The following is a 27,234-nucleotide window of genomic DNA, read 5'->3' on the forward strand; positions in this document are numbered from 1 at the left end:
TAGTATTTTTTTTTCAGAAGCGACTTGGATATATCTATAAATGATTTCTAGCAGCCAAATACACCAAATGCACGCTGTTTTCTAAATTTGGGAGGGAAAAACCTGGAGGACCCGGACAAAGATCCACGTGACCACGGCGAGAGACACGCAAAGTCCAGCAGGCGTCAGAGTCGGGAGCGCCAAAACAACCAGCCTATGGACTTATGCCTGGCACAAGCGCTACCGCCATCGTCATCATCATCGTCATCGCTAACCTGAGTACTTTGAAGCCAGATGCAAAGCTGGAAAGTGTTCCGTGTGTCCCATGCGTTTCTTTTGTTCATTGATTCTTTTCGTCATCTCGTGTATTTTCTCCATAAGCCTAAACGCGGCATTGGCGAATCATATGCACGGTCGAAGAATTGTGACGAGCGCAATTTAGATGCGTGTATAGTAAGCGTGGGAATCTAGTTTTAGTTTTTTTTTGTTAAGGGCCGCCACGGTGGCGAGATGTTAACTACCTCGCCTGGTGTACAGGGTGTGTCGGGATCGATCCCGAACCCGACGGCTGTTTATATGGAGTGTGCGTGTCTCTCCGCACGGTGGCGTGGATTTTTCCTTCGGGTGCCTCCGATTTTTTTTGTCCCCTCCACGTTCAGGATCAACGTGCATTTGGCTGCTGTAAATTTCCACGTGATAAGCCACTTCGTTGAGCTATCATTTGTGATAGCCAAGTCGCCTCTGAAAAAAAGAGATACACAGCTTTAGGGAGGCATTGCCTGGTAAAATAAAACAATTGTTTATTTTTTGTAGTTTTAAAAAGAAATTTGTTTAGGAATCAATGCATCTTAACTTGCCTAGTAGCGAAGCCTTGGGACTTGTTGAGATTCTGTCCAGAAAGTATTCTTTGATAACTAGCTTATTTGGCCACGGTGACTGAATCACTGTGTAACAAAGAAATATAAATGATAAAAAAAACAATATTTTAGTGTTTTTACCAGTAAAGGCCCAATGAGCTATACAGTAGCTCTTATTCAGAAGCGACATGGCTATCCAAAACGATAGCTCAACGAATTCGTATCAACATCATCACGTGGAATTTCAAGAGGACGACTTGGATGAAAATCCACGTGACCACGGGGAGAGAGATGTTTCAAACTCCAAATAAACAGCAGGCGTCTGGGTCGCGATCGAACCCACGACCTCCTGTCCTGTATACGGGGCAGGGTAATTAACATATCCTAGCCACCGTGATTTGTGCAGTGCAATAACCACTGGACCACAACTACCCCCCACGCACCATTCATCATCATCATCACGATCCATATGGCAGATATCCCCATAGTCGTAGGTGGTGGTTTGTTTCCACTTTCCTCTCTCTCTGTCTTGTCGTGCCAATATGCTAAAGTAGTGGCCGCATCATCTTTCTGGCACCAATCTCGTTATGATGTCATTGTCAAGCCATTCTCCGTTAGGGTCTTCCCCTCTCGCTCTCCGGTTCCACCCATTAGAACTTCTCAAAGACGTTCTCCAGGTCTGGGTAACTTTCCCTGAGGTCCCACAGCGCCTCCCAGAACTGCTTGACCCTGGGTCGCCCCCTCGCCATCACCAGCTCCACCATGTGCTGTGTCGCCTTCTCGCTGCCTTGCCGAGCTTGCATCTCCTTCACGGCCTGCGGGTGGACACACGAACGCAAAGACGCGACGTTCAGAGCGGAACGACGTTTCTGTAGCGATGGCGGTTCTTCAGAGCCGCTTGCATGCAACACTCCAGAAGCACTCTGTGTTTGCGTTGTAAAGCAGCAGCGTTTATGACCAAGTGTGACTCTTGTAAAGATGATCCAACATGACCAACACTTCCAGATAAAGTTGTATTCCTATTCCCCGAGCTCTCATACTCTGATGGTGCATTGTCTTTGAGTTGTGCGCCTTTTGGCGTCTTCTGGTCCAACACCAACGTGAGACGAGGCTCTAAAGAAAGCTGTCTCGGGTGTGGACCAATCAATTTCAAGGACAGTGCCACATACATTATCAGAGTTGTTGTTTTTTGTTTGCGTTCCGACCGCAGGTATTGTGGTCAATGTAAACATGACTCCTTGTAAAAAAATAGGTGTCAGTTTTGTTGCCAGATTAAAAGGGTAAAAAACCAATTATCGTATTTTGTTACTGGCAAATGAGGTTTCCAATGGTGTTAGTTGGACATTACCCGCACGCTGTTGTCGGTGAGGATGTTCCTGATCTGCAGTTGGGAGAGCAGAGGCGTCAGGTCGTCGCGCAGCGCCACGAGGAGCTCCCTCGTCTTGAAGCGGATTTTGTCTCGGAGGACAAAGTCGTTGTACTTGTTCAGAACCAGGGGGGACTTGTTGGAGAGTCTCCGGAGGAAGTCTGCGGCACCACAACAGGGGGCGAAACGCAGCGGCAATTGGCGCCGTTTCAGCCTTCAAAGGTGGATGAGAGCAGGTTGGAGTGCTTTTGGAAAATTGAACAAAATAATGAAATGTAACGTAACCAATGTGCCTGAAGAATAAAGTTTTAATCGGCCCGCATTACCTGCTATGACGTACGGATCAGACACGTGGACACTAACAATTAAAAGGAACAGCACTGCAAGAGCATGAAATAGTACACGGTTTCAAGTTAGGTAGAAAAACAGAACGACAGTGCATGGGTTATAGGGCATTGCTTTGTTAATTAATTGCACCTGGGCAGGACATGTCACCAGAAGGAATGATGGCTGGTTAATGCGACAAATGTGGATTGTGTCTGAAATTAAATGTTAATTATAAATGTATTATTTTGTTACCAAGGCCTCCCAGCCACTCCTTGAGTCCAGGATACTCGTTCTGCACGGCCTGCAGGGCAAAGAGCAGCTTGAGGCAGTCGTCATTCCCTCTCTCTTTGAAGAAGTTGAGCAGCAGCTCCGTGCACTCCACGCCATCCCGGATGCCCTTGGCCTCGGTGAAGAGCTCGTTCGGGATCCGTCCCCGACTCATCAGCTGCAGCAGAAGATGCTTGGGTTCTCTGGCGATCCAGAGCTTCAGATCCGACTCCTTATCTCGAATGGCCCTCAACGCCTCGCCTGCGATCGACAGAGGCTCATATGAATTTCAAACGAATCGTTTAACACAGATTTTAATTGAGTTTATATCCTATTCAGCTACAATTGTGCTTCTGGAATCAAGGCACAACGTATAACATATTTAGGTTCATACTGGTACTTAAACAGTCAAGTGTGACGTGAAGTCGTTCAGTCACGCACAGCATGACATCATTCCTGTGCGGCTTTAAACGTAGCGTCGTAGTCTCCGATTACTTCCCCGAGGACGAACTCGTGCTGGAAAGCATTACGGAAGCCACGCATATGCATGGTTTTTCTTCCTCGACTCTCACAAAATGGCATTCGATGTCAATACACCGGTGCGTTCACGTGGGTCGTACCGTGTGACTGAATCCACTTCCACAGCTGCACGTATTGCTTCCTCACAGAGTAGAGGGCGTCCCACAGCGTCTCACAGCGTGCCTCTCCCTGGCTGATGAAGTGGTCCAGAACGAGCTCCACACTCTCCTCTCCGCCCTTGTCGATGGCCGCTTGGTGCACGTGTCGTGGAATCAATTTGAAGCCGTTGAGATGCTCCAGGAAAGCCGAGGGATCCGCTCCGATCCAGGCCTTGAGTTTCTCTTTGTTCTCTCGGATCTGTTGCATTGTCTCGCTGCTCTCATTGCTCCTCTGTAGCGTGTGGAGAAGACACGGTCACGATTATTTCTGTCTATCTGGGATGGAGTTTTCAGTGTACTGGTGCATGCCGACACACGGAAACAATGTAGAGTAGGGTCATCATGCCACCATGTTGCGTTGAGTTTACCTGACCTCCATATGGCACCTTGTGTTCATTTTGCACGATAACAAGCGGTAGATTTTCATCATGCTCGTTATTTGTATGAGTGTCTGAAAAAAATCCAATGAAATTAGTTCATGACCGATTCATAGCAAAGTTTATGCGGTTGAATAATTTTGGAAAGGTCCAAAACGAAAAACGGTTCTATTATTCGACACAGAATACTAAACATGGCGATATTGGAGTCAAGGAGAACATTTCTACTACGTATATTTTTTAAGATTGGACAGATATAAACTGGAATGTAAAGTTGCATAATTGCATAGCCAAGATGAAAATGTCATCACCTGCAGCTAAAGACCATGAACAGAGAGTTTTGCGGTCGTTTTTGAATCAGTCCAAATCCTACCTCGATGCCCCTCGGGACCTCGACAATTGTCAACTTCCTCCCTTTGTCACAAGAGCGGTAAGCACAGAACGAAGTAACGACGACGCTTCAATTGAGCGTCCTGTCCAACACGACTTTACTCGGGTGTGAAATATTGTCGGATGAATTGAGGCATGAAAGGGGTCACCGTCACCAGTAGCAACACTCTCCTAGGGACAATTTCCAAGTTCTAAAAAGGAATGCGACTCATTGTTTTCATTCTGTGCAGTGGCGTCTGCAGAGAGCATTCAGAGGCGGCTCGTGCCGAGACGTGATTTCTCTGCACATATTGAATTCCCGTATGAGTAAAAATACATTTTGGTAGATGTGTAGCGTACTAATTCACAGACACTATTAGGAGGTGCTGTCCCTCTTTCATTCCGGCCTTCACGGCCTTAGGGGATAATCACATACCGGGTCGGGACAGCCAACACGCTGCCAGACCGACAGCTTGAAGAGGGCGAAGATCATCAACGACGATGGCATTACGAGGGGTTCCACTCCAGATCGCAGCAGTCCCGATTGTTAGTCGGAGCTCGTCCTTTTATCCTGCACCAGCGTGGCCAGGCCCCGCCCTCAGCCCTGCCCCCGCTCCGGTTCCTCCAGAGGGCTCCGTGCCTTGACCACAGGTCCAACTGGTAGAACTGCTAATTCGATTGTCTACCAATCGCTACGGTGACTCATTCAATGTCACTTCAGGTGCATCATTTCAGCCCCAATAGCAGGATGTGATCTTTGGATTAAGCACAGAACGTTGCCACTTACCTGATCGCTTCACCATCGTTTTTAAAGTCAACCCCTTCTGCTTCATGTTGAAGTAAACTATGAGCAACACGAGTGCAGTCACGACGAAGATGAGGACTGCCGCCAACACGACTGACGTGGAGTCTGAAAATTTTATGAAGGAGAAAAAAAACAACAAGCTGTGAACAGCAGTCCCCTCTCCGCCAACTTGTCAGGTCTATGTGATACATTGCAATGAATACGAATGCAGTACGTTGCATTAACACAACCTCTATCAAAATCAAACCATCAAATCACTGCTCATAATAAAGGTTTTTGGGTTAGATCGCATTATTTATAAATGTGTCGTAACCCTCCACCACCCGACACGGCCAATCAGCAAAAATAAAAGTGTCACGTTGACAAAAGACAAATAATTCACTACTTTAGCCCACCGGTGTGTTGAAGAGTGAATGTACATTTACAGTTTGAGTTGTACTGTGAAGTTTCGCTGGTAAATACATCCAGCATCATCGGGCAATTCGCCAGAATGGTAAAGCCCTCTCCACTTGCTCCCGGTTTTATATAGAGCAGCAGCAGGGTGACGTCATCATTGAACTCATATCAGGTGCAGTGATTTGAGGCAGAGGGGGGGGGGTATTGTAATTATGTAATCGATTAGTAATCAGTCAATGGTTATGATTAGTAATGAGTTGTAGATTAGTAATTAGTTGTAATGTGTGTTATTGTGATTATATGCTACGTTAGTAATCCGTTAATTAGTATGCGTTTCCCCTATGAGGAATTGTAATATGCATTATTTAATAATACGCCTCCAGGCCGCACTAAATCACTGCTCTTTGCATCATTTCTATAGTTTCTTTAAGCACGAAAATTTTCTGCGAAGGCGCTTTTTCACAGATTATCATCTGCAGCAGTTTCACAGTTGCGGGTGATGTTATTTTTTTTTTTACGATTTGCCTTCCCCCCATAAACGAACTTTACAGATAATTTCACATTCGAACCGCGATGCCAGAACACATGGCATTCTATTTTCAAAACAGATCCCTGCAGGGTGGGCTGGAAGGAACTATTGGCAAAGTAACGTCACGGTGCCTTCGAACTGCGCCTCGCAAATTGTATTCGGCTGTGGGCTTTCTGTGAATTTGCCACATCCCCAAAAGCGAAGTTCGCAAATGAGATAACGTCACTTCCAAATGTTGGGTGCAATAAGACGTAATATCAAGTCTCTGCGCTGTCTATTGCTGATTTTATACACCCCAACAGCACGAGATTTCACTTCGTTAAAGTATTGAAAGGGGACGGACAGACGGACGGACGGAAGGACACATTAATCTATTGCAGGCTGGTACACTCAGTTTACAACCTCGTTCCTACCAGCATAAGGTTACCAGACCACTATAATTCACTGTGAAGCAGATGGCGCATTTTAAGTTGTTGAATGCACCAGTCGCATTAACCAGGGTAGCCGATGGGGTTTTGAACTACAAACCTCCGAAACGAGCAGTAAAAGCGCTACTACCCAGTGTGAATATTTGGAGGCAAGGGGACTCCAGTCTAAAACTTGAGCGTAGATAAAATAAATAAAAAATTCGGTGTTCAGTATTGCACAGGGTCGTGAATTGATAACGTCACACGTGGCTGTGTTTGACCGTGCATGCAGTTCCTGAAGCTTTCAATAGACGTGAGGTTGAGTTTGAATTTCGTGCTTCTATTGCAGAACGCTTCTGCCGTTTCAGTGGACCAGGCTGTCCCGTGCTCTCCCTGACAGCTGAGAAATCAAACGGCGTATTGCGGTTGACTTGAGCGGCTTTGTAATCCTACTACTACCTGGGGTTTGCAACTCCTGAGGCACACAAATTCCCAAGTCGTCGTCTCTCTTGAGGCCCTCTGCGCACCGACACACCGTGTCCTGGGCCACGGAGCAGTTCACAGCCGCCTCCTCGCCTGCGATTAGGAAACAACAACAAAAAGCATCCCAAGGGGGGTGAGAGGTGGTGGTTATATCGCCTGAATATGAATGTCGTGTCGTCATTTCAAGTTTTCAAGTTTTCATTTATTAGGTATAGAGCCCTGTGAGCCATGCGGCTCTTGAGTCGGGTACAACCGCAACAAACAAAACATGAACAGAGAAACATCTTAAAGCGACGACGCGCAACAGAAGCATCCTGGGATGAACCTGCAAATCATCATCGTCATGAAACCTGCCACCACCATCCGACACAGCCAATCAGTGGAGGGGTTTGTCACGTAACACAAAAACGTTGCCAATTAGTTACTAGTTTCAGTACTAACCGGTGGGTCAACTCCGCAAGAGCCACGATTCCCCCCTACCCCTCCCCCGGAGCACGCACACACACACGCAGCACACACACACATGCAGCACACACACACAGACACACACACACACACGCAGCACACACACGCAGCACACACACACACACAATACACACACACACACACAACACACACACACGCACACAGACACACACACAACACACACACACACACGCACACAGCACACACACACAGCACACACAGCATACACACACACACACACAGCACACACACATACACGTAGTGTCCCGGCGGGGGATCGCTTGGCACAACGGGTTTTCATCCGAAGGGCCCCTAGGTGGGAAGTCCCGTGGTTTCCCGGTGCCAGGAGGTTGGCCGACCCTCCCAGGACAAATCACCTTGGTGGCGCCCCTAAACTGGATTCAAATTGTAGGGGCGCACCAAGGTCCACCGGGCCAGCTGCGATGAGTTACGCATGACATCGGCAAAAGGGCTGGGGTGAAATATTAAGTGAGCAGAGCAGACAGTGAGGGTGGGTGGTGGGGGGGATCCTAGTGCCACCGACCAAGTACACACCGGGTGTGTATTTTTGCCAGCCGAACGCCCTCCCAGATATTAAACCGGCTGAGTCAGGGATTAATGGCCACGGGCGCAGAGACAATGGCCTGAACAATAACGTAACGTAACGTGACGCTCCACGTGAGGACGGAGAATTCTTTGAAAATTTACCGGTAGGCCGCACGATCGTCTGCGCAGGCTATAACGTTAACCCCGGATGGGTTTTTTTTTTTTTCCCCGAAATCAAAGGGCCGTTAAAAAATGGGCGAAACCCGAAACTTGTTCAAGCGAGTTGTCTCATCCCCGACCCGCCTGGGCCGCCCAGACCGACTCCCCGCCCGCCTCCTCCTCCTCGAGCCGCCCGCAGCGCCCGCGCGACGCCGGCAGGGTGCGTCCGCGAGGTCCGCGACAGGGCGTGTGAGTATCTGGGGGGGGAATTGGGGAGCGATGGGAGAGGCTCTAGCTCAGCGTCGGCGCAGTGTTTGCGACTCGAGTGTGCGGGGTCGTGCATGACCACCCGCCGCTGTAGTGTTAACCGTGGGGCGTGCGCGTCGCAGAGTTCGATCACCAGCGGGAGAGTGGGCGTTGCGTGGAATAGCCCCATGCGGCGGTGAGCCAGCCCATTTAGCTGGGGGCCCGGCGGTGAGCCGATCGAGGCCGTGGAGGAGGGAGGGCGGTGGGGTGGATGCCGGCCCCCGCGGCCACCTCCTTTGAGGCGGTGAAGACGGCAGCGGTTTGCAACGCGGCCGATGGTTTTGGATTGATGGCCGCGATCGGCGGGGCCCACCGAATATTCCACGCGCTTCAGTGCGCATCAGGTGGCCGCTTTGGCCATGCCCCGTCCTGATTCGGTTGATGGTCGGCCAGCGGCAGCGTGGATGGTTTGAAGCCGGGAGGCCGACGGAAGAATCCTGTACGAGAAGTTTACTACATTCTTAGTTTTATATATATTTTATTATTTTGTTGTTTCCCTTCAACGTGACTTTACCGAAAGAACTAAGAATATGAGTTACTGCAGTCACGAAAGCTTTAAATCGAGAAGTTTACTTTTGATGTCGGCCTCAGTTCAGACTTGCATGCGTCTCTTGGCTTGATTTGTATTCGTGGCATGGAAGTCGTTGCCTGTGAATAAATCCTGCTGCGTCTCTTGGCTTGATGCACGATTCGAGTAGCCAGACTGTTTAGCGTGGCCCTTGGAATCGGCGAGGATGGCCATCATCATAGGCCCTTGTGTCTCGAGAGGCAATTCTTTTTTGCGCCTTACGAGGTCAGCTGTAGGTTTTGCAGCGCCTAGAATGACTTAGTAGGCCAATCCTTGAGTGGCAATCCTTGCCACGGCAGTTGCAAGTGAATGCGGTGGCAGCTCCAGAGGCGTTTGTTGCTTTTTCTTGACGTCGCTCCCTCTTGGTCTGCCAAGCGGTGCGTCTTTTCTCCTCGCCTCTCCCGAGGCCCGTCTTCACAGCCTGCTGCCAGCTGAGTCGGTCGCCGGCAGTTTTCTCCCAGTCACTTGGGTTGATGTCGCAGCTCTTCACGTCCCGTTTACAGACATCTTTGAAGCGCGGGACCGGGCGACCAGCGGCCCGTTTGCCTGATGCCAGCTCGCCGTACAAGACATCCCCTTGGGTATTCTTCCACCCTGCATGCGGTGCACGTGTCCAAGCCATCTCAGGCGCCTATGACTGAGTAGAGAGTACATGCTGGGAATGTTGGCCAAGTTGAGAACTGAGGTGTTGGGAATGTGATCTTGCCATCTGATATCGAGGATGCGCCTGAGACATCGGAGGTGGAATGTGTTTAGTCGATGTTCTTGATGGGCGTATGTTGTCCAGGACTCAGACAACATAGAGGAGGGTGCTAAGGACGCAGGCCCGGTACACTTGTACTTTGGTGTTGAGCGTTAGGGACTTGTTCTCCCACACTCTTTTAGTCAACCTGAACGTAGCTGTTGACGCCTTCCCAATGCGCTCGTCAATCTCTGTGACGAGGGACAAATTGTAGTAGGTGATGGTAGAACCCAAGTAGGTGAAGTCCTGAACGACTTCCAGGGTGTAGCTGCCAACGTTTATGGAAGGGGTGTCTCCGACATCCTGGCCCATGACATTGTATCTTTTTTAGACTGATTGTCAGGCCAAAGTTGTTGCAGGCATTGGCAAGGTGGTCGATGAGTGTCTGCAAACCTTGTTCCGTGTGAGGATGTACCCTGGAATGTTCAATTGTAGAGTGCCGCTTTTCTCCACACGTCTCTTGGATACATTGAGGATGTGAATGTTTTCTTGCCGAATGATCTTTGTGAGGATGCATGTTTCTGCACGGAATGGGCTCTCAACATTTAGCTGGCATAGACGAACCGATGGGGCTGATGGAACTGCTCGTCTGGCCCGAGGAGGAGCTTCGTTGCCAGGCTCTGTTCTTTCCGCTGTAACCTCAGAGGTCGACTGGCGACAGACGGCTTCCTTAGTGATGCCGTTCGTTATGAACTTTGGTGTGGACTTCGTTCCACGTGACAGGGTGGGCCGCGAGAAGGCTGACATCACCCGCCCGCCGCTCTTAGAAGCTGCAGAGGTTTGAGTCTGGACAGAGTTTGGATGGGCGACCACCGCGCAAACTGAAAAATGCCAAAAAAGTTTTGCCTACTTTTCGACATTCCTTCGGTTTGCTGAAAAACCAAATCAACCGGTGCTTTTTTTGGCCACCTGACAACTTGAGTTTCTTTGTCGGGTGGTGATGGATTTCAGGTTTTTTTTTTAAATTGGCTTCATACCAGCACTATGTAACTTCAAAAACAAACTTATTGTGAGCAATAGTGGTAGTAAAAGCGTACGTACACAGGTAAAACAGTCGCTACAGGCTGATGCATGGGCTTCATTATAGGCAGTTCATAATTTGTATTTATTTATTGTACTATGTGCCCACGCCTGCTTCTACCTTTCCCAAACCTGAAGTATGGTCAAATAACTCCAGTTAAAATAAAAAAAAAATAAGATATTGGCACTAGAAATATATCGCTATAGAAGATCACTCTGCTGTATCTAAGCTGCTGTATCCAAAGGATTCGCTAAACTCTTTTATATATATGAAAAAAAAGTATCTGCGCGTGCGTGCTTGCGAAGGATTTGTCTCTCAACCGGTGGGGTTCACGTTGAAAAAAAAATTTGACGGGCAGCACGCCCTAAGCCCCACCGTGGGCATAGCCTAATTCCTTTCTCACGTCCGTCACCTTTACATTAGTTGAATTAGCGATGTAGTGGCATTTAGCTTTAGCTACTTATTTATGGCGTGACTTCGACCGTACCAACTCACGCCAATTGGGTGGGTGGGGGGGGGGGGGTGGACCCTACCAAGTGATGCGTGTTCGGTCGAGCTCACATTTTGTTTGACGCGTTGAACATGCAATAAATATACACATAGCCCTGCGGCTATTTCTTCACAGTGTGATGTCCTCTTTACCCCTCCCCCTCCCAACACAATGTGTGCAGTTAATACTACAGAGTCCGTAGCTAATACTATTATAGTGTTATATATCTTAGTTCTTTCGGTAAAGTCACGTTGAAGGGAAACAACAAAATAATAAAATATATATAACAATATATAAAATAATATATACATATTTTATTATTTTGTTGTTTCCCTTCAACGTGGTGACTTTACCGAAAGAACTAAGAATATGAATTACTGCAGTCACGAAAGCTTTAAATCAAAACTATTATAGTGCTTAGATAGCATTATTGTTGCACGGGCGGGGGGATGGTGGAGGGGGGGGGGGGGTAGCGGCCCAGCCCCCAGCCTGCCAACGTGCCACCTCCGCCGGCTCGGCAATGTAGGTCAGGACGGGGGCTCCACACGGGACTAGGCCTCACCACGGCTATGGTAAGTACAAGTTTCCTTGCTTCTTACGCTACAATCACGCACGTACAAAACCGTTGTTTTATTCATCACCTTGGAAGTATTCTATTATTTTTGGTCGTGTGCTCACAACAAGACGATGTATTGCTTACTTTCATCTTCATTATTTGTGTGAACTCACGTTCAAATATCTGATTTATTATTGTGTGAACTCAAGTTCTAATACACCTACTTTAAAAAAAATATCACCTTTCGATTATTACATTACTTCTCTTCACTTACAGCTTTCGTGACTGCTGGACTTCAACATCTTTGCCTCTTTCTCTTACGTCACATACCTACAAACATTTCAAGTAATTTTGCATTTATCACAATGCCATACACACCATAGTGTGTGCAAACAACAATTGTTTTTGCTTTGTAATTTGCCCATTCCTTTCATCTTCATTATTGTTTCAACTCACGTTGAAATTCACCTATTTATGCAAATATAACGTTCCCATTATTACATTACATTACCTCTTTATGCAAATATAACCTTCCCATTATTACATTACTTCTCTTCACTACAGCATTCGTGACTGCAGGAATTCATATTCTTTGCCGCCCGGGTAAAACTACATGGCCGGGAGTCGGAGCCATTCCCTCTACACCTTCGACTGCGACAGGGATGTCCTCTGGTTTCCACATTATTTTACATATATTTTTTTACCACGTACTTAGTGAAGCCTTCAATCTGCTACAGATACAATGGGAGGCTGATCGATGCCCGGGTGCCGTCAAGGGATTCCTCCTTATTGCTCAACGATGTTATGTATGCCCATGATCTGGTAACAGCTGCTCACTCAGAGGACGAGTTGGAGGCCCTGCTGCTGAACCTGGAGCTTGCCACTAAGAGGTGGGCCCTTGCCATCAGCCCCACCAAAACCAAGCACCTGCCTTGGTTTTTTGTACCATTGGACACTCCACCCCAACAACTCCCAATTGGTGATGGAGAGTGGAGAGTTTGCCATACCTGGGCAGTGTGCTCATTACCGTCTCCGGTTTGACAGGAGAGGTCTCACTCCGAATCAGTCCAGCAGCAATATCTTATCATCGGTTGTGTAACGCTGCATGGAAGCTACCTGGTGTGTCACTCCGCACTAAGCTTCAGGTCTCCTCGGCCACAGTCATTCCCTCCCTTCTCTACGCATGCCAAACATGGACCCCCCTAATGGAACATCTTAACCGGTTACAAATATTTATGCTGGCCTGCCTACGATCCATCCTGGGCTTAACCTGCAGGCTGGATTGTGTGAGGAGCTCACAAATCCTTAAAGGCTGCGTTGGCTGGCCCATGTAGCGCACATTTCCAGCCACCGCATGCCTAAACAGCTTTTGTTCGGCCGGATCGTGGGGGATAAACGGGCGCAACACGGGCTAGAGAAGAGATGGAGTGATGTGCTATAGGAGGATGTGCAGCTGAGTGGACTTGCTGATGACTGGTACCAGTGCTCTCAAGATCGGCCTCTGTGGAGAAGGCTCGTGAAGGACGCTACGGGGCAGTTGGAGGCATTCGCCCTCCAACAACAACGGGGGGCAGAGGAGCGATGCTCACAACAATGAGCGGAGCGCCGGGTGGCTAAAGCACAGCAAGTTGGCACAGTAGGGGGCACAGGTGGTGCATCAGCCAGTCATCTCAGTCATCTCAGCCAGTCGACCTGTGGCACCTAGGTCTGCCCCGTCACCTCCTGCCAGCAGGCATTCGACACTTCACGTGTCCTCAAAGTGCACCTAGCCTGGCACAAGCGTCGTGGTGATGTCACTTAGTGCCGAATGGCGGTTCTTGTTGTTGTATGGTATTGTGTGATTTTTTTACACTTTTCATTATTTTTCTATCCGTGTAACTTTGCCAAAAAGACAAAATCAATGTACATTAATAATGTGTTGTGGCTGAAACGTCGTGATTTTTTATTTTGATTTAAAGCTTTCGTGACTGCAGTGATTCATATTCCTGGTTCTTTCGGTAAAGTCACGTTGAAGGGAAACAATAAAATAATAAAATATATATAAAACAATAAAATTCTCACGACGTTTCGACTGTAACACAAACAGTCTTCATCAGCGTGACTTTACCGAAAGAACCAAGAATATACATTAATAAAGTTTGTGTGCAGACAACAAATGTTTGTATTAAATTTTGATTTAAACCTTTCGTGACTGCAGTAATTCATATTCTTAGTTTTTTCGGTAAAGTCACGTTGAAGAGAAACAACAAAATAACAAAATATATATAAAACAATAATGATGACCGTTTGAGTTATGGTCGAAACGTCGTGAGAATTTTTTATTGTTTTATATATATTTTGTTATTTTGTTGTTTCTCTTCAACGTGACTTTACCGAAAAAACTAAGAATATAAATGTTTGTATTATTTTATTATTAACTTGCTCTGCGTTCCTTTTTTTTGGTGTCAAATCATCTTCACAGAAACCAATTTTTTCAATAATCACCTTGCTAATATTACAATCATAATGTTTGTGTGCCGACAAATGATATTATTGTTCCTTGCTTCTTCCACTAAACTCATGTACATAGAAAGCGTGTCTAAGTCGATGTGTGTGTGTCTGCCTTTTTCGCCCGGGCAACGCCGGGTACTTACCGCTAGTATAGAATAAAAAGGTTGCATTGTAGTATAAGACAACATGATGATGATGCTGATGCTGATGATGCTGATGATGATGCAGGGAGCGATGAGAAGGAAATTGACACTATTTGGAAAATGGAAGGAAATGGAAAGAGAGGAAGACCTAACAGATAACGGCTTGATGACATCGCAAGAGGGCGTTGCCAGAAAAATGTGCCACGACTTTAGCATATTGCCACAAGACGGAAGGTGAAAACATCAAATGACGAAATTTGCAGTGAACACGTACTACCATGGGCTATCTGCCCATGGATTGTAATTATGACGATACACTACACTACTAAACACTACACTACTAAACATTACACTATTGCACTATGCACCACTGCAATACGCTCCGCTCTACACCACTCATAAACTACAGTAGTATACACTACACCACTATGATGTAGCACTACAAGATAGGAAATTGGAAACGACCAATGATGAAATGTGCAGTGTGACCACCTACTACGGGCTCTCTGTCCATGGATCCTGACGATGATGAAGCAATATCTATGCCGCATGCAAGAAGACACAATTCTGAAACGCACAATGCATAGAGAGGGGAAACGCCTACTCTGCTGTGCTGACACTCACCTGGTCCACAGCTGCTGCACCACGAGCACACCTTCTCCTGGTTGTCTCTGTCCATGAATGTGCCCTTAGGGCACGACTCACACATGGCAGCACGACCATTAGCTATGCAGTCCGACATCTTGTACATCCCTGAAGGACAAAGGAGTTGTTGTTAGAACACAGACAAAGATCTCCCTGTATAGTCTTTAACAGACTCTTGGGGCAGATGCTCTACCGCCTTTTTCTCCACCGGTGGCGTTGTTTACACACTGCACCAGGTAGTCATTTGAGTCTGAGTCGACCTAGGGGAGGCCCAGGTCCGGTTCAGATAATCGTCAATGGCGTTGGCCCTGAGCTGGAATTCAACACTGGACACCGGGTTGGTAGCGCAGCGCGCTAACCGCTGCACCAACGCTCACACACACACACACGTGATCACAAGTTGGTTTTGGGAGTCACGGGCTGCACTGACTGTCAACCAGCGTTTAAGTTATGTGACGGGCAGTGGCTCAACTGAACACGAATTTCTTCAGTCATCATCACGATCCATGGGTTTTCCACCGCACATTTCGTCGTTTGTATCACGCATTCCTGAGCCTTGTCGTGCAAATACGGCGAAGTAGTGGCCACCCGCATGGGACGTGGGCAATCCTGCCTCTCCCGCTGGCATTATTATTTTACTACTATTCGCATTAATCTGAGCTACTTTTAAGCTGTCTTTGATTTTTTTCAAAGTTCAGCACTTTATTAACTAGTTATTAATATGTTGCGATTTCGTTTTTGTCAAGAGCTTCTTACTTACAAGCTGGTGTAGCCGCCTTCCCTCATTGTCTCCATACCCAGCCTGCCCAAGGGATCATGTTTGCAATAACCACAACACAAGAGTTGTACGCCTTTTGGCGTCTTCTGGTCCAACACCAGTGGAGAGACTAAGGGGCTCTAAGAAAAGCCGTCTCGGGTGTGGACCAATCAAATTCAAGGACAGTGCCAATATTATTATCAGAGTTGTCTCTTTTTTTGTTTGCATTTTGATCGCTTGTGTTGTGGTTATTGCAAACATGATCCCCTTGTGTAAAGGTGTCAGTTTTGTTGCCGGATAAAAGTGCAAAAACCCTATTACTGTATCTTTGCTACTGGCAAAGGAGGTCTCATAATGTAAATGCTCACCCCTAGCCCTCAATAACTCTGATTGTGCGCTGTTTTTGAGTTGTACGCCTTTTGGCGTCTTCTGGTCCAACACCAGTGGAGACTGGGCTCTAAGAAAAGTCGTCTCGGGTGTGGACCAATCAAATTCAAGGACAGTGCCAATATTATTATTATCAGAGTTGTCTTTTTTGTTTGCATTTTGACTGCTTGTGTTGTGGTTATTGCAAACATGATCCCCTTGAATAAAGGTGTCAGTTTTTGTGCCGGATAAAAAGGGTAAAAACCTATTACTGTATCTTGTTACTGGCAAATGAGGTCTCATAATGTAAGTAACAACAACACACTTATGCATTTCTTGTCGTTGTTCATCCGACAACACATGTGCGTCCAAATAGCACACCTGTCAACCCATATGTCTTACCGGGAAATTGAGTTTTCAGGTCCATACAGCGTTCAGCCGTTTCAATACAGGCAATTGTTGTGTCTATTTGTTGGTGTTTTGTTCGTTGTGATGAGATTTTGTCCTTTCAAATCTTAACGTTTATCCTACAAAGGGGTGACCAATAAGGTCTGAATTGACCTGTAATAAGGTAAGGCACTGAGATAAGAGGTTGACAGGTATGAACTAGTGTCAGTTTCCCTTTGATCCCTGCCTGCATCATCATCATCATCAGGTTGTCTTCTTCTATGGCGCTACCTTTTTAATTGACTTCTACGTCGGTCAGCTCTTTGACGCAGCAAGTATCCACCTCGACAGCAATACATTTCTCAAGTGGCAACATCTCTCATTTCTCATTTCTCCAGTAACCACCAACCCCATAGCCTAGAATGCAGTGAGAGGAGCTGACTTGGGTGGAGGAACGGAAGCATCCGGTCACCACACTTTGTCATTCCACAGAGGCGCATAGATCGGAAGCCTCCGTGTCTGTGTCGCTTTACCTGCACGGCACAGCTCACAGCAAACTCCTTGCGGCGTTTTGTAGAATCCATCGCCGCACTCCCCGGCGGAGGACAGTTGCTGCGGGAAAAGCATCTGCAGGGGAAGATTCGCGGCGGAATTGAGCGGCTGATTGTAGAGGGCAGAGCGACAGCTGCAAATTTCACATTCAGACGGAGCCACAGAGGCGAGTTCACTCGGCTGCACATGGGCCAATTCGGGGGCTCTCTCCCCCCTGCCTTGCCCATTTTAAGGGAGGGCCTCGTTTGTAGTTGATGAGAGAGGCACAAAAACAAAGCGACCACCCCCCCCACCCACCAGGATGGCCCCACACACACTGCCGCTTGCTGCGACGGGGAAGCGCTGGTGGGGAGTGGTGGCGCAGCGGTTAGCGCACCGCACTGTGAACCCGGCGACCCGGGGTTTGATCCCCGCTCACAGCCATCACCAGTTACGATTGTCTGAACCGGTCCCGGGCCTCCCCCCCCCAGGTCGACTCAGCCTCAAACGAGTACCTGGTGTAGCGGTGTGTGAACATGTTGCCGCTAGGGAGACAAAGGTGGCCACCCACTTCCCTCGTGTGACGTTACCGGCCTTCATAGGAGCTCGCCGACAGCACTTGCCCCGACAGTCTGCTAAGGCTATACGGGGAGTCGTTACCTTTGTCGTTACCTTTGTCGTGGTCGGCGCGTGGGCAGGACCACACCCCACGCCCACGTGCCAATGATGATAAGCACTACTACACCGTACCAGGTACATCTGTGTGTTTAGTTGTTGTTGTTGTTGTTAAGGCTGAGTCGACTTCCGGGGGATGCAGGGTACAGGTACCAGGTGGTGGTGGTGGGGGGAGGGGTTTCTCGGAATTTTCCCGAGATTGCAATCTCCGGACAGAATTCATTGAGTCTAGATGGAATGACACGTGGCTAAACATTCATCGGCGTCAATCAATAATTGATTATAATCAATCTGTTGCCTGATGAAGGCCTTACCCGAAGCCGTCTGAAATGTTTCACGGCTCTGCGATGCAAAGGATCCGCCAAACGCCGCGTCTCCTACGTTTGGACGTACTTGTACCCCTGCTACTTACTCCGTGTTATTTTACCAGGCAAGGTTCACAATGAGTTGCTGTGCAGATTTGATTTCAGGAGCGACCTGGTCGTCACAAATTGATAGAAGCTCAAGCAAGAGGCGCAAAGCATAAAGCTACGCATGGAGACTCATAGAGATGCATAGAGACCCATAGAGACCCATAGATACACACAGAGACCTGTAGATACACACATAAACCAATGGATACGCATAGAGACACATAGAGATACAGATACCCATAGATACACAGACACCCATGAATATACAGAGACCTTGAGAGATACAGATAGCCAAAGACACACACAGAGACCCATAGATACACACAGAGACCCACGGATACACACAGAGACCCACGGATACACACAGAGACACATAGACACAAAGAGACCCATAGATACACACAGAGACCCATAGACACGCACAGAGACCCATAGATACACACAGAGACCCACAGATACACACAGAGACCCACAGATACACACAGAGACCCATAGATACACACAAAGACCCATAGATACACACAGAGACACATAGACACACAGAGACCCACAGATACACAGAGACCCATAGATACACACAGAGACCCACGGATACACACAGAGACACATAGACACACAGAGACCCATAGATACACACAGAGACCCACAGATACACACAGAGACCCATAGCCCCACAGAGACCCATAGATACACACAGAGACCCAAAGATACACACAGAGACCCACAGATACACACAGAGACCCATAGATACACACAGAGACCCACAGATACACACAGAGACCCACAGATACACACAGAGACCCACAGATACACACAGAGACCCACAGATACACACAGAGACCCATAGCCCCACAGAGACCCATAGATACACACAGAGACCCAAAGATACACACAGAGACCCACAGATACACACAGAGACCCACAGATACACACAGAGACCCACAGATACACACAGAGACCCACAGATACACAGAGACCCACAGATACACAGATACTTATAGCCCTGCCACTCCGCCCCTGTTCGTGACCATCGGCCACAACGCATCACAGTGCAAGGCAGCTTCACTTCATTAATTTTTTAAAATCCTAATCTGGTTGTCAACCTGTTTTTTTGGCCACTTGTTGAATTTGCATTTCAAGCCGAGTCGTTGGGACCCCACCCTTGCCTGTCGCCCCAACGTGGTTCTGAGAAATAATGTTAAGGGGCCGTCCATAAATGACGTCACGCGATTTTGGACGATTTTTTTTAACCCCCCCCCTCGTCACACGACGTCACAAAGAGTCAGACACCCCCACCCCCTCAAATATGACGTCACAAAGCTCTGACCCCCCCCCCCTCAAAAATAAAACACGCTTCAAATCGTATTCTTAGTTTTGAAAGGGAAACAACAAAATAATAAAATATTTATATAAAACAATAAAAAAAATCTCACGACGTTTCGACCATAACTCAAACGGTCATCTTCAGGTGTGTTGGTTTGCATAAATTTATTTTTAAACGGCGCATTTATTTATTTATAAAAAAAGTTAGCGCCACGCGCAACGATTTGGCAGTTATAAATAAATGCGCCGTTTAAAAATAAATTAATGCGAACCAACACACCTGAAGACGACCGTTTGAGTTATGGTCGTAACGTCGTGAGAATTTTTTATTGTTTTTATATATATTTATATATTATTTTGTTGTTTCTCTTCAACGTGGTGACTTTACCGAAAAAACTAAGAGTACGAATTACTGCAGTCACGAAAGCTTTAAATTAAAATTTTACGCTTCAAATCGCTTTAAACTATTGTCGTTGTAGTAGTGCGTATTTAATGTGGCGCTACACTCTGATGTTGTAGGTAGAAAACATTTATTTAAAAAAGTCAATTTAATTAAGTAGAACGTGTTGTCCGTATTTATTTATAAAGTTGCAGCATTTTGATGTGACGTCACATTTCTGAACCCCCCACCCCCACCCCTCGTCACAAATCGTCACAAATGTCTGACCCCTCACCCCCAAGGTGCGTGACGTCATTTATGGACGGTCCCCTAATTATAATCAACATCAAATATTTTTTTTTTCGCGAAATCGTCCAAGTGTTACGTGCGGCCATACGCCAACCCTTCAAAGTAACCGCTTGACTCTAGGAAGCCCGCAAGCGTTGTTTGACGGTGGATGAGTTCACAAACGTCTTCAATACATCCTTCCGGGCTGCCGTATGGATTGACGTTTTTTTGATCGCGAGTTATCTTACAGAGGAGACTGCAGACTCCAAATCCGCAGCAGCGAGGGCCCCGGGGGGGAATCGAGATCGAAACGACGGAAAACCTCCCTGCATCCCAGGTGAGGGCGATTCAATCACGCCATCGTGGCTGAACCAATCGGAGCGGGAGTGCCGAGTTTGACGTCACTGACCTCATGGCCACCCAGGTGTGTGGGCAGGGTGGTGACCTTTGAGCTGCCTTAGTGGACGGGTGTTTTTATTTTTTTATCGCCGGTCCAAGTGTCCAAGTGTCCCCGGGGGGGGAGTTGTAACGGTGGGCCTCCGGGTGGGTCGGCGAACAGCCTCATCGGGGGTTGACGGCTCATCGTGACGCCGGTTTTGCTCTCGTCCTCCTCCTCGTCCTCGTGGTCGTCGTCGTCGTCGTTGTGAATTGCCGGAGAAAAGTCACGGTGCACGATACGTAGACGTCGCGAGTGGCGTCGCCGTTTCGTCAGCGAAGTTGAGCTTGCAGGTCCATACGGCGTTGAGCTCTTGCTCAAACAATGCTCTTCATATTCGTTGGGTCTTTCGGTCAAGTCACGTGGATAGGTTCAAAGAAAATAACAAAATAAAATTACGAAAAAAAAAGCTACGACCACGTTTCGATCACAACACGAGCGATCTTTTATTTTGTTTTTTTCCTCCTGATGGCGATCGCTTGTTATTTTCTTTGAATCAATCCACGTGACTTTAACGTAAATACCCAAATAATGTGAATTCCTGCCATTCACGAAAGCCTTATTTAAGTCAAGAAAAGCCTTATTTAAGTCAAGAAAAGCCTTATTTAAGTCAAGAAAAGCCTTATTTAAGTCAAGAAAAGCCTTATTTAAGTCAAGAAAAGCCTTATTTAAGTCAAGAAAAGCCTTATTTAAGTCAAGAAAATCAAATATTGAGCGTGGTACAATTCGAGCCGTAAAAAAAAGGATTGTTTAAAAATATATTTACATTTTTTAATGATACAACACAGTCTTGTCATCAGTATGACATAAGTATACCAAGTTTTCAGTCGATACCACATTGGGAAGATGGTTGAAATTGAGTTACAAGATTTGAGGATACAACAGACAGTAAGTTAAATAAAAGCGTGTATAAAATGTAAAAAAATATATAATTAAAAATGTTTACGATAGAACACAGTCTTGTCATCAGTGTGACATACATACACCAAGTTTTCAGTCGATACCACATTGGGAAAATGGTTGAAATTGAGTTACAAGATTTGAGAATACAACAGACAGTAAGTTAAATAAAAGCGTGTATAAAATGTAAAAAAATATATCTATATTTTTTTAATTTTAACGATAGAACACAGTCTTGACATCAGTGCGACGTAAGTATACCAAGTTTTCAGTCGATACCACATTGGGAAGCGGGTAAAAAATTTAGTTACAAGATTTTTTGAGGATAGGACAACACACTGAGTGAGTTAAATAAAAGCGTGTAGTAATAAAAAACAATGGTCTTTTTGTGTTTCTCCCACCTCATTGGACTTTGTCGTATGAGCTGTGAGATTTATGAGGGCATTGGGTGAGCAACGAGGTCTGAATTGGTCTGTAAAATGGGAGGCGCTAATAAGAGGTGGACATGTATTGGTATTTTTCCAAGTAAGTAAACGATCCGGGTTTTCTCGATTTTATCAACTGCGCCATCTCTGCTGCTTGTTTACGTTCAGTCGGCTTCTTCTTTTCTCTGCAGACTTCTCTGGATTCATCTGAATAAAATCACAATCGCGGAATGAATACCTGCCAACCCCTAATCAGTGCCCCTACCTACCTTATTACAGATCAATTAAGACATTATTGGTCACCCCCGTGCCCCCTTATAAATCTCAAAGTTCATCCTACAAAGTCCCATCGCAAGGGGAGAAACGCAAACAACTAGACAGTCACCACCACTGCACTCACAACTAGTACACACACCGCTACTGCCTGCATCAACTCCTAATCAGTACCCCTACCTACCTTATTACAGACTAACTAAGACCTTATTGGTCACCCCCGTGCCCCCTTATAAATCTCAACGTTCATCCTACAAAGTCCCATCACAATTAGAGGTCTGAATTGGTCTGTAAAATGCTAATTCCTTTGTCAAGGCGCTTTGTTTCCTCTCACACAGCTTAAAGGTCGTGATCTGAACGTGGCTTTTTTTAACTCCAGCGCTGTCCTACCAGACAGTCTCGTCCCTTCACCTGATGAAGGCCGCTTGTGTTGTGGCCGAAACGTCGTGAGAATATTATTGTGTTATTTTATTTTATCAATTTATTATTTTATTCTCATTCTACGTGGTGGTGGTGACTTTACCGAAAGAACCAAAGAAGAAAAAAACAAATACTGTGTTTTTTTTTTGTTTTGCCCGTAGCGAAACGGCTGTATGCTGTGTGGACCTGAAAACTCAATGTCCCTGTACAAGATCACGGAGCGAATCGTATGAATAGGGAGTACACGGTATGTATACTTGCTCTTGTTTCTTTCAGTAAAGCCACGTAGGTAAAGCAAAATAATAAAAAACAAATAAAATAAATCAACATAGAAATAAACTAAAAGATATTAAAAAAAATAAGTTAAATTAAATCGCGACATTTCTATCGCAACACACGCAATCGTCATCGATGATGATTTGCTTGTGTTGCAACGATGATTTGCTTGTGTTGCTACCGAAACTCGTTATTTTAATTAGTAATCTTTTATTTTTCGATTTAAAGCTTTCGTGACTGCAATGATTCATCTTCTTTGGTTCTTTCGGTAAAGTCACGTAGAATGATAATAAAATAATAAATTGATAAAATAAAATAACACAGTAATATTCTCACGACGTTTCGGCCACAACACAAGATGAAGGCCGCTTGTGTTGTGGCCGAAACGTCGTGAGAATATTATTGTGTTATTTTATTTTATCAATTTATTATTTTATTATCATTCTACGTGACTTTACCGAAAGAACCAAAGAAGATGAATCTTTTCTTTTATTTATACCTTTCATCGCCTACGTGACTTTACCAAAAGAACCAAGCGTAAGGATGCTTGCAGTCACGAAAACTTCAAATCTACAATAACCCGTACGTGTTGACAGTTGTGTAGTGGGGTTACTTTCCAACACAGAAACACGACCGGTTGGGTACTGAAACTAGTAACTCATTGGCTACGTTTTTAGTGTTACCTGACAAACCCCTCTTACTGACTGGCTGTGTCGGGTGGTGGTGGTGGCGGCTTGCACGACGACACAACATTAATATTCACGCGATATAACCACAACCTCTGCCCCCCCCCACCCCCCCCCCCAAAAAAAAATAAAACTCTTACGGAAGTGAAGTACAGGTTGCAATTACGCTCCAGAAATCTTGATTTGAAGCTTTCGTGACTGCAGGAATGAATCCAAACTCTTTGGATCTTTCGGTAAAGTCATCACGTAGTTGGAAAAGCAAATAAATCACGTCGTTTCGAACGCAACGCAAGCGGTGTTTCGAGAGAACCCATGGGGCCCCAAAGAGATCCGGAGATCATCGTCACGTGGAGAAAAATCCACGCGACCATATTGTCGAGAGAGAGACACGCAAATTCTAAATAAACAGCAGCAGCAGCAGGCTTCGTCGGTCGGCATCGAACCCACGACATTCCCTGTGTACCAGGCGAGGTGGTTAACATCTCCTAGCCACCACCGTGACGATGACGAAGGTGAGTGAATGAGGAGCGGTTGTCCTCACCATGAGAAACAGACGGAGCATCGCTGTCCAGGGGGTCGTGAGGATCTCCTGCCACTCGTCACGGACTCCGCTCAGTCTCCCAGTCGCTCGCCTCACTTTGCTGGCCGCCTGTCATGTGCGTCGAGTGTGAGCGAGTGTCTGAGTGTGTGTGAGTGACATTGAGTGTGTGTGAGTGTGTGTGAGATTGAGTGTGAGTGTGTGTGTGAGTGAGATTGAGTGTGTGTGTGTGAGTGTGTGTGAGATTGATTGTGAGTGTGTGTGAGTGAGATTGAGTGTGTGTGTGCGAGTGTGTGTGAGATTGAGTGTGTGTGTGAGTGTCTGAGTGTGTGTGAGTGAGATTGAGTGTGAGTGTGTGTGAGATTGAGTGTGAGCGTCTGAGTGTGTGTGTGTGTGAGTGTCTGTGTGTGTGTGAGATTGAGTGTGAGTGTGTGAGTGTCTGTGTGTGTGTGTGAGCTTGAGTGTGAGTGTGTGTGTGAGATTGTGTGTGTGTGAGTGTCTGTGTGTGTGTGAGATTGAGTGTGTGTGTGTCTGAGTGAGTGTGAGCTTGAGTGTGTGTGTGAGTGTGAGATTGAGTGTGAGTGTGTGTGAGATTGAGTGTGAGTGTCTGTGTGTGTGTGTGTGAGATTGAGTTTGAGTGTCTGAGTGTGTGTGAGATTGAGTGTGAGTGTCTGTGTGTGTGTGTGAGATTGAGTGTGAGTGAGTGTCTGAGTGTGTGTGAGATTGAGTGTGAGTGTCTGAGTGTGTGTGTGAGATTGATTGTGAGTGTCTGAGTGTGTGTGAGTGAGATTGAGTGTGTGTGTGAGTGTCTGTGTGTGTGTGAGATTGAGTGTGAGTGTGTGTGTGAGATTGAGTGTGAGTGTCTGTGTGTATGTGTGAGATTGAGTGTGAGTGAGTGTCTGAGTGTGTGTGAGATTGAGTGTGAGTTTCTGTGTGTGTGTGAGATTGAGTATGAGTGTGTGTGAGATTGAGTGTGAGTGTCTAAGTGTGTGTGAGATTGAGTGTGAGTGTCTGAGTGTGTGTGAGTTTGAGTGTGAGTGTCTGTGTTTGTCTGTGTGTGAGATTGAGTGTGAGAGTGAGTGAGTGAGAATGAGTGTGTGGATGAGCGTGAGAGTGATTGAGTGTGAGAGTGAGTGAGTGAGTGTGAGAGTGAGTGTGTGGATGAGCGAGAGTGAGGGTGAATGAGAGTGAGTGTGAGTGAGTGAGTGAGAGTGTATGGATGAGAGTGAGAGTGTGTGGATGAGAGTTAGTGTGAGTGTGTGAGTGAGAGTAAGTGAGAGTAAGCGAGAGTGAATGTGTGTATGAGCGAGAGTGAGAGTGAGTGAGTGTGTGGATGAGCGTGAGAGTGATTCGACTGGGATAAAAACGCGAGTGAGCTCCGCTTGGCCTTGTTCGTCTTCAACAAGCAACGCGACCCTTCCCGAATCAAATTTAAAACCCTGCACTGCGTTATAAAATAAAAAAATAAACACCTGCCGCTTATCACAAAATATGCGGTCAGGTGAGCGTGACGTCAGTCGTGAGGTGCGCTAAGAGAAGGGAGTGGCAATGTACAAAGACAAAGGTTCTTCCCCGGTGTAGCCTGTAACAGACTGTTGGGGCAAGTGCTGTTAGCAGCAGCGCCTATGAAGGCTACCGGCACTGTGGCACACGAGGGGGGTGGGTGCCCAGCACCAATCTCGCCCGCCCGCCCGCCCGTCCGCCTTTGTCTCCCCGGTGGCGATGTTTAGCGCACACCACTGCAGCAGGTACTCGTTTGGGTCTGAGTCGACCTAGGGGAGGCCCAGCACCGGTTCATCTATTCCACCGGTGGTGGCGGTGGCGGTGGCCGTGGCCGTGGGCGGGAATCGAACCCGGGTCTTAGGCCCGGTTGGTCGCGTAGCGCAGCGCGCTAACTGCTGCGCCACCGCTCCTCCCGTGGTTATGCACGCGTGGAATGCGAGGAATGCCCAGCGCCTCCTTCCCAGATGTGTATCTGCACCAAGGCCGTAATCTATATATACACATGTGTAAAAGGCAGAAGTTGTGATTATGTGTTGAAAATGTTTTAGCGTACTTCCCGACATGCAACAAACTTGAAATTTGGCACGTGGGTACTTTCCAGACTGTACACCATGCAAACATTATAAAAATAAAACTTTTGTATATTTTTCTTTTTGGGTGTGGGGGGCGAGCTCATTAATGCATTTATTTTGTGCACGGGAAGTGAGCTGTGACGTCAATTCTGTCACGTGACCCGCGCACGTGGAAGCGTGACGCATTGTAGTGGAGTGGTTAGCGCGCTGTCTGTGTGTGTGTATATGTGTGTGTGTGTCTGTGTGTTTGTGTGTCTGTGTGTGTGTCTGTGTGTTTGTGTGTCTGTGTGTTTGTGTGTCTGTGTGTGTGTCTGTAGCGGTTAGCGCTACGCTGCGCTATGAACCTGGCGACCCGGGTTCGATTCCCGCTCACGGCCAACACCAGTGACGATTATCTGAACCGGTCCCGGGCCTCCCCTAGGTCGACTCAGCCTCAAATGAGTACCTGGTGCGGTGTGTAAACATTGCCACTAGGGAGACAAAGGCGGTCGGGCGTGGTGCTGGCCACCCACCCCCTCGTGTACCGTTCCGGCCTTCATAGGTGCTCGCTAACAGCACTTGCCCCTACAGTCTGTTAAGGCTATACGGGGGATCTTTGTCTGTGTGTGTGTGTCTGTGCCTAGTGGGGAGCGGTAGTGTAGTGGTTAGCGCTACGCTGCGCTATGAACCTGGCGACCCGGGTTCGATTCCCGCTCACGGCCAACACCAGTGACGATTATCTGAACCGGTCCCGGGCCTCCCCTAGGTCGACTCAGCCTCAAACGAGTAACTGGTGTGCTGTGTGAACATCGCCACTGGGGAGACAAAGGCGGCCGGGCGTGGTGAATCTAAGTCCCGGGCAAAGCCGGGTAGTTAAAGCTAGTCTATATATATTGGGGGGGACACATCCTCCCCCTATATTCAAATATGCTCAAAATGCCCACCCCTAATATATTGCTATAATAATTGCTATGCTATGTAAATAAAAATTTGCTATACCTTGGCCACAATATCTGGACTCGTCTTCATATAAATCAACGCGTAGATTTATGTTTACGTGATTGTGGTCATGGTTGTACTTTATTAATCCCGAATCTCTGCCATTACATACAACGAAACAAAAACAAATACGGAGCA

The 27,234-nt window shown here is 46.9% G+C and overlaps 1 protein-coding gene across 3 annotated transcripts; it reads right to left on the reverse strand.

The window, feature by feature from the left end:
- On the reverse strand, positions 1-25,414 carry LOC116958019 (uncharacterized). Of its 3 annotated transcripts, none has more exons than XM_076058078.1 (10): positions 24,047-25,414; positions 17,014-17,107; positions 14,950-15,078; positions 6,816-6,932; positions 5,007-5,129; positions 3,842-3,924; positions 3,417-3,705; positions 2,782-3,057; positions 2,185-2,363; positions 1-1,651 (listed from the first exon to the last, which is right to left on the reverse strand). In XM_076058078.1, exons 1-10 carry the CDS (start codon positions 24,065-24,067, stop codon positions 1,487-1,489), a joined length of 1,476 nt encoding a protein of 491 aa, XP_075914193.1. In that variant the 5' UTR covers positions 24,068-25,414; the 3' UTR covers positions 1-1,486. The 3 variants fall into 3 exon arrangements, with proteins under 3 accessions (XP_075914193.1, XP_075914192.1, XP_075914194.1); XM_076058077.1 differs by having other exon boundaries at positions 6,813-6,932; XM_076058079.1 differs by lacking the exons at positions 14,950-15,078; positions 17,014-17,107; positions 24,047-25,414 and having other exon boundaries at positions 6,813-7,299.
- Between the last annotated feature and the right edge of the window lie 1,820 nt (positions 25,415-27,234).

The sequence above is a fragment of the Petromyzon marinus genome (genome assembly GCF_048934315.1).
Source record: "Petromyzon marinus isolate PM22_M1 ecotype Great Lakes invasive population chromosome 68 unlocalized genomic scaffold, UKy_Petmar_22M1.pri1.0 chr68_unloc.1, whole genome shotgun sequence".
In the NCBI taxonomy this organism is placed as follows: Eukaryota; Metazoa; Chordata; class Hyperoartia; order Petromyzontiformes; family Petromyzontidae; genus Petromyzon; species Petromyzon marinus.

Coding starts and splice junctions, on each gene's coding strand:
- LOC116958019 (XM_076058077.1), bottom strand. CDS start 24,067: ATGCTCCGTCTGTTTCTCATG. Junction 6,933..14,949: donor GTGCAGCAGCTGTGGACCAG/GTGAGTGTCAGC, acceptor TCCTAATCGCAG/GCGAGGAGGCGGCTGTGAAC. Junction 3,925..5,006: donor AACGATGGTGAAGCGATCAG/GTAAGTGGCAAC, acceptor GATTTTTTTCAG/ACACTCATACAAATAACGAG.